The sequence below is a fragment of the Salmo salar genome, chromosome ssa02 (assembly GCF_905237065.1).
Source record: "Salmo salar chromosome ssa02, Ssal_v3.1, whole genome shotgun sequence".
NCBI lineage: Eukaryota > Metazoa > Chordata > Actinopteri > Salmoniformes > Salmonidae > Salmo > Salmo salar.
In genome coordinates this window covers 71939988-71953647 of record NC_059443.1, presented here as the reverse complement: position 1 = coordinate 71953647, position 13660 = coordinate 71939988, and the positions used below count along the sequence as shown (strand labels likewise).

The following is a 13660-nucleotide window of genomic DNA, read 5'->3' as shown; positions in this document are numbered from 1 at the left end:
TCTCTCTCCTACCACCCAATACTATTCATGTTCTCTCTCCTACCACCCAATACTATTCATGTTCTCTCCCTACCACCCAATACTATTCATGTTCTCTCTCCCTACCACCCAATACTATTCATGTTCTCTCTCTACCACCCAATACTATTCATGTTCTCTCTCTACCACCCAATACTATTCATGTTCTCTCTCTACCACCCAATACTATTCATGTTCTCTCTCCCTACCACCCAATACTATTCATGTTCTCTCTCCCTACCACCCAATACTATTCATGTTCTCTCTCCCTACCACCCAATACTATTCATGTTCTCTCTCCCTACCACCCAATACTATTCATGTTCTCTCTCTACCACCCAATACTATTCATGTTCTCTCTCTACCACCCAATACTATTCATGTTCTCTCTCTCCCTACCACCCAATACTATTCATGTTCTCTCTCTCCCTACCACCCAATACTATTCATGTTCTCTCTCTCCCTACCACCCAATACTATTCATGTTCTCTCCCTACCACCCAATACTATTCATGTTCTCTCTCTACCACCCAATACTATTCATGTTCTCTCTCTACCACCCAATACTATTCATGTTCTCTCTCTACCACCCAATACTATTCATGTTCTCTCTCTACCACCCAATACTATTCATGTTCTCTCTCTCCCTGACCCTGCTGGTTTTCCTCCGTCTGTTTCCACCAGAGGCCCAGTAGAGCCAGTGTAAACTGCCTGGTCCCTCCCCACAGGACCCCTCCTGGACCCCCAGCCATGAACAAGCAGCCCAGTAAAGAGAGTCTGAAGGACAAGGTCAAGGGGATATTTGGTTTGGGATCCCCTCGACCCCCCAGCAAGCAGACAGACAGCAAGCCCTCAGAGTTCATCATCACGCTAGATATACTTAAGGTATGTAAGAGTGTGATGCAACTCCACACACACATACTGTATACACCTACACACACCACATACATACTGTACACACACCACATATATACCACACACTGTACACACATACCACACACACAATACATATACACACACACACACACACATTCCACACACCACATACATACCACACACATACTGTACACGCATACCACACACACACATGCATACCACCCACACATACCACACACACATTCCACACACCACATACATACCACACACACACGCACACACTGTACATACATACCACACACACACTGTACACATTCCACACACCACATACATACCACACACACACTGTACACACATACCACACACACACATACCACACACGCAATGTACACACACGCCACACATTCCACACACCACATACATACCACATACCACACACACACTGTACACACACTGTACACATTGTCGTGACGTTGTATTAGTTAATGTGACGACTGTTGCTCATCGAATGATTAACGGTTTATAATTGCGTGATTAAATGAATTAAGCAATGAATCAAGCAATTATTAACTCATCAACCTGGGGCACCATGGGAACATTATTTTGATTGAGTTTCTATTTCCCAAATTAACTCAAAGGATATCAGAATATCGATTTTACAACAGTCGCTAAATTAATCAACCTCTTGTCTCATGTCTGAACGTCGCATAATCCGGGAATCTGCACGGACCCGGGCTTCACCAATGAGTTTACCACACCAATCTTAGTTGATTATTTATTTACTAGCAAGCTAAAATGATGATAAAAATACACATACACAAAACACAGTCTAGGCTATTGATTAGGACTTAGTATAACGGGCCAACACACTACGGCACGTGTTACCCAAAATGGGGATTTAAAAGAGAGAGAAATCAAGAAAGTACACGAGAGAAATATACATTTGGGTTCATTTGTCAGCCATGCTTATTTAAACCTAGCCTTGCCCCGAACTGCCGCTCTTATGGGTCAGAATATAATGATGTAATTACGTGTTGGAGGTCTCAGGTGGGAAGCTCCGCGTGTGTCGTTTAGGCTTCTCAATGACGCACTTCTCCGGCGCAACTCTCTGGTTGTCCTCACGATGTCAGTGTCCTTCTTGGCTAAGTGGTCTGATCCCTCGCCCTTGATCTGAAAGGGGTCTTCTGAGGACAGACAGCTCTGTAGCTCAGAGCTCACAGCTTCGGACTCGAACGGTGTATATACCACGATTCAATGGAGGGTGTGGTTCGGCTTGAATTCACCCGCTTAGACACAGCTACTCGTCCGTAGCTCGTGTAGAAAAAGATTTCTTTGTCTTCAACCTTGTGTTTCGTTTTGGGGTTCGTTGACTTTGTTGGACCTTAGCTGCAGCTTGGGGTCACTTAGTCTCCTATGTTAATTCTTCACTCTCCTGTCTTATACCCTAGGGTCAGAAGTGGGCGTAACCGCCTTTAGGGCAATTCTCTGGGCGGACCAAGTTAAGGGGCAAGGCCTAGATTTGACTAAAATCCTATTTTAGACACTACCTTCACATCTCATCTTTACCAAAACATTCTCTTTGATTTGGATATTTTCCACACAACGTACAATGTATAAACATCAGGCATATACTGGGAAAACTCTTAAAGGTACAATGTTTTCATAATAACGTAATCTCTTAACCTTTAATAACAATACAAAAGTTACATACGTTTTCATATTCCACCTCTCGTCATGACCACCGTTGTGGCTGACGGAAACCATTGTTCCAAAGTCCCTTTATTGCATGTTTAATGTTCTGAGGCCAGAATTCCATTGTGAGGACAAAGGAATTTCTCTGTGGCCTAAGGTTTATTATGGCGTGAGGGGTCATAAAACCCCCACATCTTCAGACCCCTAGATCTCTCCTCCTCTGTTGGGGTTTTGGGAGATAATCTGTAGGGTGGTGGTCTCCTGTACCCTGACCTGATCAGGACAGTCATGACAACATATACCACACACACACACTGTACACACATACCATACACACCACACACTGTACACACACATACTGTACACAGTGTGTGGTATGGGGCAGCAGGTAGCCTAGTGGTTAGAGCATTAGGCCAGTAAATGAAAGGTAGTTGGATCGAATCCCCGAGCTGACAAGGTACAAATGTGTCGTTCTGCCCCTAAACAAGGCAGTTAACCCACTGTTCCTAGGCCGTCATTGAAAATAAGAATGTATTCTTATTAACCTGACTTTCCTGGTTAAATAAAGGTAAAATAAATAAAAAAAACACGCATACTGTGCGCACACACATACTGTACATACAATCCGTTTTCTGTCTCTGACCATCTTGCTGTTTTTCTCTTCAGGAGCTGCACCCTGACTGTGGCCTTAGCAACAGAATCCGGGTTGCTAACCATGTCTGTGACCTGGCCAAGGCCAAGAAGTTTGAGGAGGTGAGAGAGAGCACACCGTGTGTGTGTTTGTGTGTGTGGTAGAAGTCAGTGTGTTGTGATTCTACGTGGCCAGACAGCGACAGCGACAAGAAGCTGCTGTGTGGGGGAATCGTAGGTGGCTCCTTCTCAGCTCGTTGTTTATCTTGTTCCTCATACCATGTCTTGTTTTGACTGAGGTCACGTCTTTGCCAATACTGTATGGTTAGCTAGCTAGCTAACCAACAACTGTAATGATGTATTTAAGAGAAGTGCTCACTGTGCAAATGTATTTGTTTTCAATAAACATTTGGAGATGAAATGTATAGTTTCCATGTTGCCAACAATCTAAGTCGACCCCGTCTGTTTCTGAGCACGCGTCGCTATTGTTGCTAAACAACCAACCGTGTGTGTGAGACAGCATGCAGTGGAAGCAGTATGGAAGGCGGTGGAGGATATGCTGACTCCAGAACAGCCACCTGAAGCTAGACATGCTGTCCTGCTGCTCCTCAGAGCTATCATACAGGGACAGGTACACACACACACACACACTAAAGGAGGCACCACAGATACTTTCTTGTTCCCTGAAGGTATGTTGACATCCTGTGTATGTTGCCTCCCTCTCTGTGTGTGTGTGTGTGTCTACCAGGGTGAGCGTCTGGGTCCTCTGCGGGCCTTCTTCTTCAAGGTGATCAGAGACTACCAGCCGTCCAATGAGGACCTGTCTGACAGGCTGGAGGTGTTCAAGGCCCTGACGGAGAACGGGAAGGACATCACTTACCTGGAGGAGGACATAGGTGAGACGCACACCTTCCAACATCAACCCTTTTTGCACTTGGGGTGGCAGGTAGCCTAGTGGTTAGAGCGTTGGACTAGTAACCGGAAGGTTGCAAGATCGAATCCCTGAGCTGACAAGGAAAAAAATCTGTCGTTCTGCCTCTGAACAAGGCAGTTAACCCACTGTTCCTAGGCCGTCATTGAAAATAAGAATTTGTTTTTAACTGACGCGCCTAGTTAAAAAAATTAATAATAATAATATAACTTTGACATTTGATGTAGACCGTTCCATCCCACAGTCTTTTGACAGACGTTACAATACCATTTATGTTACGGAGTCTGTCCACCAGATATTCACTTGCCCAATGAATAGCCCAACTGGGACCCTTGATTAAGATATTGACTGATTGGTCACAATATTTTGACTGATTGCTTGATTTTAATTTATTGATCACCTGCAGCTGGGTTTGTCCTGCTGTGGATGGACATTGGTCTGACCGCTGACTTCCTCCACGTCCTGGTCAACCTGGTCAAGTTCAACAGCTGCTACCTCGACCAGAACATATCTGTCATGGTCCAGTAAGAACACACACACACACACACACACACACACACACACACACACACACACACACACACACACACACACACACACACACACACACACACACACACACAGTCTTGTACAACTAACCTTGTGGGGACGCACAATTCGGTCCCATTCAAAATACTATTTTCCCTAACCTTAACCCTAAACCCTAGCTCCTAACCCTTAACCTAACTCTAACACTCATTCTAACCTTAACCCTAAACCCCCTACAAATAGCATGTGACCTTGTGGGGACTAACAAAATGTCCACAGTTGGTCAAATTGTTGTTAGTATAATATTTTTGTGGGGTCTTCTGATTAGTCACACACCCACACATGCTAGGTCTCAGTGTGTGTGGTTTTGTCCAACAGGAAGATCTGTCTGCTGTGTAACAGGACAACAGCTTCTACAGACATAGAGGTAGTATTTCATTTACTCTGATGTCAAGGTTTTATAACTGGGCTTTTTCTTTGAAGTCATTAACGTGTCTGTGTCGTCTCTGTGTGTGTGTGTCGTCTTTGTGTGTGTGTGTGTGTGTGTGTCGTCTCTGTGTGTGTGTGTGTCGTCTCGGTGTGTGTGTGTGTGTGTCGTCTCGGTGTGTGTGTGTGTGTGTCGTCTCGGTGTGTGTGTGTGTCGTCTCGGTGTGTGTGTGGTCTCGGTGTGTGTGTGTCGGTGTGTCGGTGTGTGTGTGTTTGTCGTCTCGGTGTGTGTGTGTGTGTGTGTGTGTGTGTGTGTGTGTGTGTCGTCTCGGTGTGTGTGTGTGTCGTCTCGGTGTGTGTGTGTCGTCTCGGTGTGTGTGTGTGTGTGTGTGTGTGTCCAGGTGTCTCTACAGGTGCTGGATGCGGTGGTGTGTTATAACTGCCTCCCCTCTGACTCCCTCACCGTCTTCATCATCACTCTCTGTCGCACCGTCAACGTCAAGGAGTTCTGTGAGTCCTGCTGGAAGGTGAGCAACGTTGGTGTTGGTGAGGGTGTGTTGGTGAGGGTGTGTTGGTGAGGGTGTGTTGGAGAGGTGTGAGGGAGTGTGTGTGTGTGTTGGAGAGGTGTGTGGGAGAGGTGTGAGTGTGTGTGTGTTGGAGAGGTGTGTGGGAGAGGTGTGAGTGTGTGTGTGTTGGAGAGGTGTGTGGGAGAGGTGTGAGGGAGTGTGTGTCTGATCTACTTGTCATGTTAATTAATCTGACTAAACAATAATAATAGTAATGATTAATATTCTAATATCTAACCATTAGAAATGATCAACAGATAATACTATTGCTCCTCCTCTCTCCTCTCCCCTCTCCTCTTCTCTCATCTCTCCTCTTCTCTCATCTCTCCTCCTCTCTCATCTCCTCTCTCATCTCCCCTCTCCTCCTCTCTCATCTCCCCTCTCCTCCTCTCCTCTCTCCTCCATCTCTCCAGTTGATGAGGAAGGTGTTGGGGACTCATCTGGGCCATAGTGCCATATACACCATGTGCCGTATCATGGAGGAGAGGTAACAAACCCTGTGTGTGTCTAACCTGTCCTCTCTCTCTGTGTGTGTCTAACCTGTCCTCTCTCTGTGTGTGTGTCTAACCTGTCCTCTCTCTCTGTGTGTGTCTAACCTGTCCTCTCTGTGTGTGTGTCTAACCTGTCCTCTCTCTGTGTGTGTCTAACCTGTCCTCTCTCTGTGTGTGTGTCTAACCTGTCCTCTCTCTGTGTGTGTGTCTAACCTGTCCTCTCTCTGTGTGTGTGTCTAACCTGTCCTCTCTCTGTGTGTGTGTGTCTAACCTGTCCTCTCTCTGTGTGTGTGTCTAACCTGTCCTCTCTCTGTGTGTGTGTGTCTAACCTGTCCTCTGTCTGTGTGTGTGTGTCTAACCTGTCCTCTCTGTGTGTCAGGGCGTATATGGAGGATTCTCTGCTGCTGAGAGGAGCAGTGTTCTTCGTAGGGATGGCTCTATGGGGAGCGCACCGTCTCCCAGCCTTAAAGAACACCCCTACCCTGGTCCTCCCATCATTCTATAAGGTAGGATCCAGAGAGGGAGGGGAGATTCAGCATTTTAAAGGTGCATCAGAGGAGTTTTTTCTTTGACCTCTGACCATCCCCTGACCTTTAACCCCCAGGCGATGTGGTGTGCCAACGAGATGGTGTCGTATGAGATCGTTCTGTCCATCACCAGACTGATAAAGAAGTATGGCAAGGAGCTCCAGGTGGTCACATGGGACATACTGCTGGGGATCATAGAGAGGTTACTACAGCAGATTCAGGTACGCACGCACAGGGGTACGCGCACGCACGCACGCACAGGGGTACGCGCACGCACGGGGGTACGCGCACGCACGCACGCACGGGGGTACGCGCACGCACGCACGGGGGTACGCGCACGCACGCACAGAGGTACGCGCACGCACAGAGGTACGCGCACGCACAGAGGTACGCGCACGCACAGAGAGAAAATGTATGTAATTGTATCTCTCTCTAGTCGATAGGCAGTGCAGAGCTGAAGTCCATAGTGTATGAGTTGCTGACTACAGTGGAGGAGCTCTATGAGCAGAACGGCTTCCATGGATCATCTGACAAGTTCTTCAGTCTGGTGGAGAAGTGTGCTGACAAAAGACCTGTAAGTCACTCCTCTTCTCCTTTCCTCCTCTCATAGGCCCTCCTCTTCTCCTTTCCTCCTCTCCTCTTCTCCTTTCCTCCTCTTCTCCTTTCCTCCTCTCATAGGCCCTCCTCTTCCCCCTCTTCTCCTTTCCCCCTCTTCCCCCCTCTTCTCCTTTCCCCCTCTTCCCCCTCTTCTCCTTTCCCCCTCTTCCCCCCTCTTCTCCTTTCCCCCTCTTCCCCCCCTCTTCTCCTTTCCCCCTCTTCCCCCCTCTTCTCCTTTCCTCCTCTTCCCCCTCTTCTCCTTTCCTCCTCTTCCCCCCTCTTCTCCTTTCCTCCTCTTCCCCCTCTTCTCCTTTCCTCCTCTTCCCCCCTCTTCTCCTTTCCTCCTCTTCTTTCTCGGTCCTTCCTTCTCTCTCTTTTTTCCCTGCGTCTGACAGTCTTTGTGTGATGTCTGTTATTTGCCTTCACTTTGTCTTCCATTGTTCTTGTGAAGAGTTGTTATTGTGATGTCATCAGGATGCGTCGGTGCTGACTCTGATATCGTACCGGGCCCAGTCCATCCAGCCAGCTAAAGACGGGTGGATCCAGAGTCTACACCGCCTCATGGAGAAGTTCTTCAGGTAACTGTATGGTCGCCACGGATACCAAAACAGGCAGTCACCATGGAAACAAAAACCAAACTAAAAGTTGTTATAGGTGCCTGTTGAGTGATTGTCATTCCTGTCTTATGTTGAACAGTATTTAGGGAAAGAAAGTTTGTTAAACTGCTTCTCTGTGTCTCTTTGTCTCTCTGTGTCTCTCTCTCTCTCTCTCTCTCTCTCTCTCTCTCTCTCTCTCAGGAATGAGAGTCGTAGTGTGATCAGGATCAAAGTGCTTCACATCCTCTCCTTTGTCCTCAGCACCAACCGCCAGCTCTACGAGGTACTGACCCACTCACTCACCATAACTATTCTCTCACTCCCTCTCCCGTTCTGTCCATCTCTCCCTGCGTGTTGATTCTGTCATCCTTGTCCTTCCCAGGAGGAGCTGATAGAGGTGGTGGTGGTTCCTCAGCTCAGTGGGATAGCAGAGGACAGAGACCTGGCTGTGAGGAGACAGGCTACCCAGCTACTGGTGGATCTGGCTGAAAGCTGTACTACACACCACTTCACCAGCCTCCTGGACATCATCCAGAGGGTAGGAGACACACACACACACACACCACTTCACCAGCCTCCTGGACATCATCCAGAGGGTAGGAGACACACACACACCACTTCACCAGCCTCCTGGACATCATCCAGAGGGTAGGAGACACACACACACCACTTCACCAGCCTCCTGGACATCATCCAGAGGGTAGGAGACACACACACACCACTTCACCAGCCTCCTGGACATCATCCAGAGGGTAGGAGACACACACACACACCACTTCACCAGCCTCCTGGACATCATCCAGAGGGTAGGAGACACACACCACTTCACCAGCCTCCTGGACATCATCCAGAGGGTAGGAGACACACACACACCACTTCACCAGCCTCCTGGAGGGTAGGAGAGACACACTGGTTCCACACACCACTTCAGCAGCCTCCTGGAGGGTAGGAGAGAGTGTTATTCAGATTGTGTGTAAAGTTAAAGGACCAATCACGATAGCAAAGTGGTTACCCCGCCACTGAGGGATGAGGCAGGAGAAAGGTAACCGCTCTGAAGTTCATAGACAGCTGTGGATGCAAGGATGAACCATAAAGACAAGTAAACTCAGAATATCAGAGTTATATTCTTCAAGATTCAACGGCTACATATCAATCATTTGATAGAAGTCCAGTAAAGGATGTAGGAACTGCAGATTGTCTCTTTAAAGGTGTTTGTTTGTGAGAGGTCGTTCTCTCTCCAGCTCAGATCCCTGCTTCTACACCTGCATCGCTTGTTGTTTGGGGTTTTAGGCTGGGTTTCTGTACAATGGAAAAGGGGCTTTATAAATGCATCACATCATATGTTATTGGTCACATACACATGGTTAGCAGATGTTATTGGTCACATACACATGGTTAGCAGATGTTATTGGTCACATACACATGGTTAGCAGATGTTATTGGTCACATACACATGGTTAGCAGATGTTATTGGTCACATACACATGGTTAGCAGGTGTTATTGGTCACATACACATGGTTAGCAGATGTTATTGGTCACATACACATGGTTAGCAGGTGTTATTGGTCACATACACATGGTTAGCAGGTGTTATTGGTCACATACACATGGTTAGCAGGTGTTATTGGTCACATACACATGGTTAGCAGGTGTTATTGGTCACATACACATGGTTAGCAGGTGTTATTGGTCACATACACATGGTTAGCAGGTGTTATTGGTCACATACACATGGTTAGCAGGTGTTATTGGTCACATACACATGGTTAGCAGATGTTATTGGTCACATACACATGGTTAGCAGGTGTTATTGGTCACATACACATGGTTAGCAGGTGTTATTGGTCACATACACATGGTTAGCAGGTGTTATTGGTCACATACACATGGTTAGCAGGTGTTATTGGTCACATACACATGGTTAGCAGGTGTTATTGGTCACATACACATGGTTAGCAGGTGTTATTGGTCACATACACATGGTTAGCAGGTGTTATTGGTCACATACACATGGTTAGCAGGTGTTATTGGTCACATACACATGGTTAGCAGGTGTTATTGGTCACATACACATGGTTAGCAGGTGTTATTGGTCACATACACATGGTTAGCAGGTGTTATTGGTCACATACACATGGTTAGCAGATGTTATTGGTCACATACACATGGTTAGCAGATGTTATTGGTCACATATACACATGCTTAGCAGATGTTATTGGTCACATATACACATGCTTAGCAGATGTTATTGGTCACATATACACATGCTTAGCAGATGTTATTGGTCACATATACACATGCTTAGCAGATGTTATTGGTCACATATACACATGCTTAGCAGGTGTTATTGGTCACATATACACATGGTTAGCAGGTGTTATTGGTCACATATACACATGCTTAGCAGGTGTTATTGGTCACATATACACATGCTTAGCAGGTGTTATTGGTCACATATACACATGCTTAGCAGGTGTTATTGGTCACATATACACATGGTTAGCAGGTGTTATTGGTCACATATACACATGCTTAGCAGGTGTTATTGGTCACATATACACATGGTTAGCAGGTGTTATTGGTCACATATACACATGCTTAGCAGGTGTTATTGGTCACATATACACATGCTTAGCAGGTGTTATTGGTCACATATACACATGCTTAGCAGGTGTTATTGGTCACATATACACATGCTTAGCAGGTGTTATTGGTCACATATACACATGCTTAGCAGGTGTTATTGGTCACATATACACATGCTTAGCAGGTGTTATTGGTCACATATACACATGCTTAGCAGGTGTTATTGGTCACATATACACATGCTTAGCAGATGTTATTGGTCACATATACACATGCTTAGCAGATGTTATTGGTCACATACACATGGTTAGCAGGTGTTATTGGTCACATACACATGGTTAGCAGATGTTATTGGTCACATACACATGGTTAGCAGATGTTATTGGTCACATACACATGGTTAGCAGATGTTATTGGTCACATACACATGGTTAGCAGGTGTTATTGGTCACATACACATGGTTAGCAGGTGTTATTGGTCACATATACACATGCTTAGCAGGTGTTATTGGTCACATATACACATGCTTAGCAGATGTTATTGGTCACATATACACATGCTTAGCAGGTGTTATTGGTCACATATACACATGCTTAGCAGGTGTTATTGGTCACATATACACATGCTTAGCAGGTGTTATTGGTCACATATACACATGCTTAGCAGGTGTTATTGGTCACATATACACATGCTTAGCAGGTGTTATTGGTCACATATACACATGCTTAGCAGGTGTTATTGGTCACATATACACATGCTTAGCAGATGTTATTGGTCACATATACACATGCTTAGCAGATGTTATTGGTCACATATACACATGCTTAGCAGATGTTATTGGTCACATATACACATGCTTAGCAGATGTTATTGGTCACATATACACATGCTTAGCAGATGTTATTGGTCACATATACACATGCTTAGCAGATGTTATTGGTCACATACACATGCTTAGCAGATGTTATTGGTCACATACACATGGTTAGCAGATGTTATTGGTCACATACACATGGTTAGCAGATGTTATTGGTCACATACACATGGTTAGCAGATGTTATTGGTCACATACACATGGTTAGCAGGTGTTATTGGTCACATACACATGGTTAGCAGGTGTTATTGGTCACATACACATGGTTAGCAGGTGTTATTGGTCACATACACATGGTTAGCAGGTGTTATTGGTCACATACACATGGTTAGCAGGTGTTATTGGTCACATACACATGGTTAGCAGATGTTATTGGTCACATACACATGGTTAGCAGGTGTTATTGGTCACATACACATGGTTAGCAGGTGTTATTGGTCACATACACATGGTTAGCAGGTGTTATTGGTCACATACACATGGTTAGCAGGTGTTATTGGTCACATACACATGGTTAGCAGGTGTTATTGGTCACATACACATGGTTAGCAGGTGTTATTGGTCACATACACATGGTTAGCAGGTGTTATTGGTCACATACACATGGTTAGCAGGTGTTATTGGTCACATACACATGGTTAGCAGGTGTTATTGGTCACATACACATGGTTAGCAGGTGTTATTGGTCACATACACATGGTTAGCAGGTGTTATTGGTCACATATACACATGGTTAGCAGGTGTTATTGGTCACATATACACATGGTTAGCAGGTGTTATTGGTCACATATACACATGGTTAGCAGATGTTATTGGTCACATATACACATGCTTAGCAGATGTTATTGGTCACATATACACATGCTTAGCAGATGTTATTGGTCACATATACACATGCTTAGCAGATGTTATTGGTCACATATACACATGCTTAGCAGATGTTATTGGTCACATATACACATGCTTAGCAGATGTTATTGGTCACATATACACATGCTTAGCAGATGTTATTGGTCACATATACACATGCTTAGCAGATGTTATTGGTCACATATACACATGCTTAGCAGATGTTATTGGTCACATATACACATGCTTAGCAGGTGTTATTGGTCACATATACACATGGTTAGCAGGTGTTATTGGTCACATATACACATGGTTAGCAGGTGTTATTGGTCACATATACACATGCTTAGCAGGTGTTATTGGTCACATATACACATGCTTAGCAGGTGTTATTGGTCACATATACACATGCTTAGCAGGTGTTATTGGTCACATATACACATGCTTAGCAGGTGTTATTGGTCACATATACACATGCTTAGCAGGTGTTATTGGTCACATATACACATGCTTAGCAGGTGTTATTGGTCACATATACACATGCTTAGCAGGTGTTATTGGTCACATATACACATGCTTAGCAGGTGTTATTGGTCACATATACACATGCTTAGCAGGTGTTATTGGTCACATATACACATGCTTAGCAGATGTTATTGGTCACATATACACATGCTTAGCAGATGTTATTGGTCACATACACATGGTTAGCAGATGTTATTGGTCACATACACATGGTTAGCAGGTGTTATTGGTCACATATACACATGGTTAGCAGATGTTAACGTGAGTGTAGTGAAATGCTTGTGCTTCTAGTTCCGACAGTGCAGTAATATCTAACAAGTAATCTACCAATTCCACAACAACTACCTTATACACACAAGTGTAAAGGAATGAATAAGAATTTGTACATAAAAATATATAAATGAGTGATGGCCGAACGGCATAGGCAAGATGTAATAGATGTTATAGAGTACAGTATATACATATGAGATGAGTAATGTAGGGTATGTAAACATTATATAATATAAAGTGACTAGTGATAAATTTATTACATCCATTTTTCCATTATTAAAGTGGCTGGAGTTGAGTCTGTATGTAGGCAGCAGCCACTCAATGTTAGTGATGGCTGTTTAACAGTCTGATGGCCTTGAGATAGAAGCTGTTTTTCAGTCTCTCGGTCCCAGCTTTGATGCACCTGTACTGACCTCACCTTCTGGATGTTAGCGGGGTGAACAGGCAGTGGCTCGGGTGGTTGTTGTCCTTGATGATCTTTTTGGCCTTCCTGTGACATCGGGTGGTGTAGGTGTCCTGGAGGGCAGGTAGTTTGCACCCGGTGATGCGTTGTGCAGACCTCACTACCCTCTGGAGAGCCTTCCGGTTATGGGCGGAGCAGCTGCCGTACCAGGCGGTGATACAGCCCGACAGGATGCTCTCGATTGTGCATCTGTAAAAGTTTGTGAGGGTTTTT

The 13660-nt window shown here is 45.2% G+C and overlaps 1 protein-coding gene across 1 annotated transcript in view; it reads left to right on the top strand.

Annotated features, from left to right (window-relative positions):
* The window catches only part of LOC106564303 (tuberin), a 63085-nt gene that overhangs the window by 2848 nt on the left and 46577 nt on the right, over window positions 1-13660 (top strand). Inside the window, 14 exon segments of the mRNA XM_045709454.1 lie at window positions 747-903; window positions 3253-3339; window positions 3737-3847; window positions 3965-4112; window positions 4554-4671; window positions 5054-5102; window positions 5503-5628; window positions 6081-6154; window positions 6538-6664; window positions 6763-6906; window positions 7122-7259; window positions 7757-7860; window positions 8080-8161; window positions 8261-8416. Coding sequence (XP_045565410.1) covers window positions 769-903; window positions 3253-3339; window positions 3737-3847; window positions 3965-4112; window positions 4554-4671; window positions 5054-5102; window positions 5503-5628; window positions 6081-6154; window positions 6538-6664; window positions 6763-6906; window positions 7122-7259; window positions 7757-7860; window positions 8080-8161; window positions 8261-8416 — 1599 coding nt within the window. The 5' untranslated portion in view covers window positions 747-768.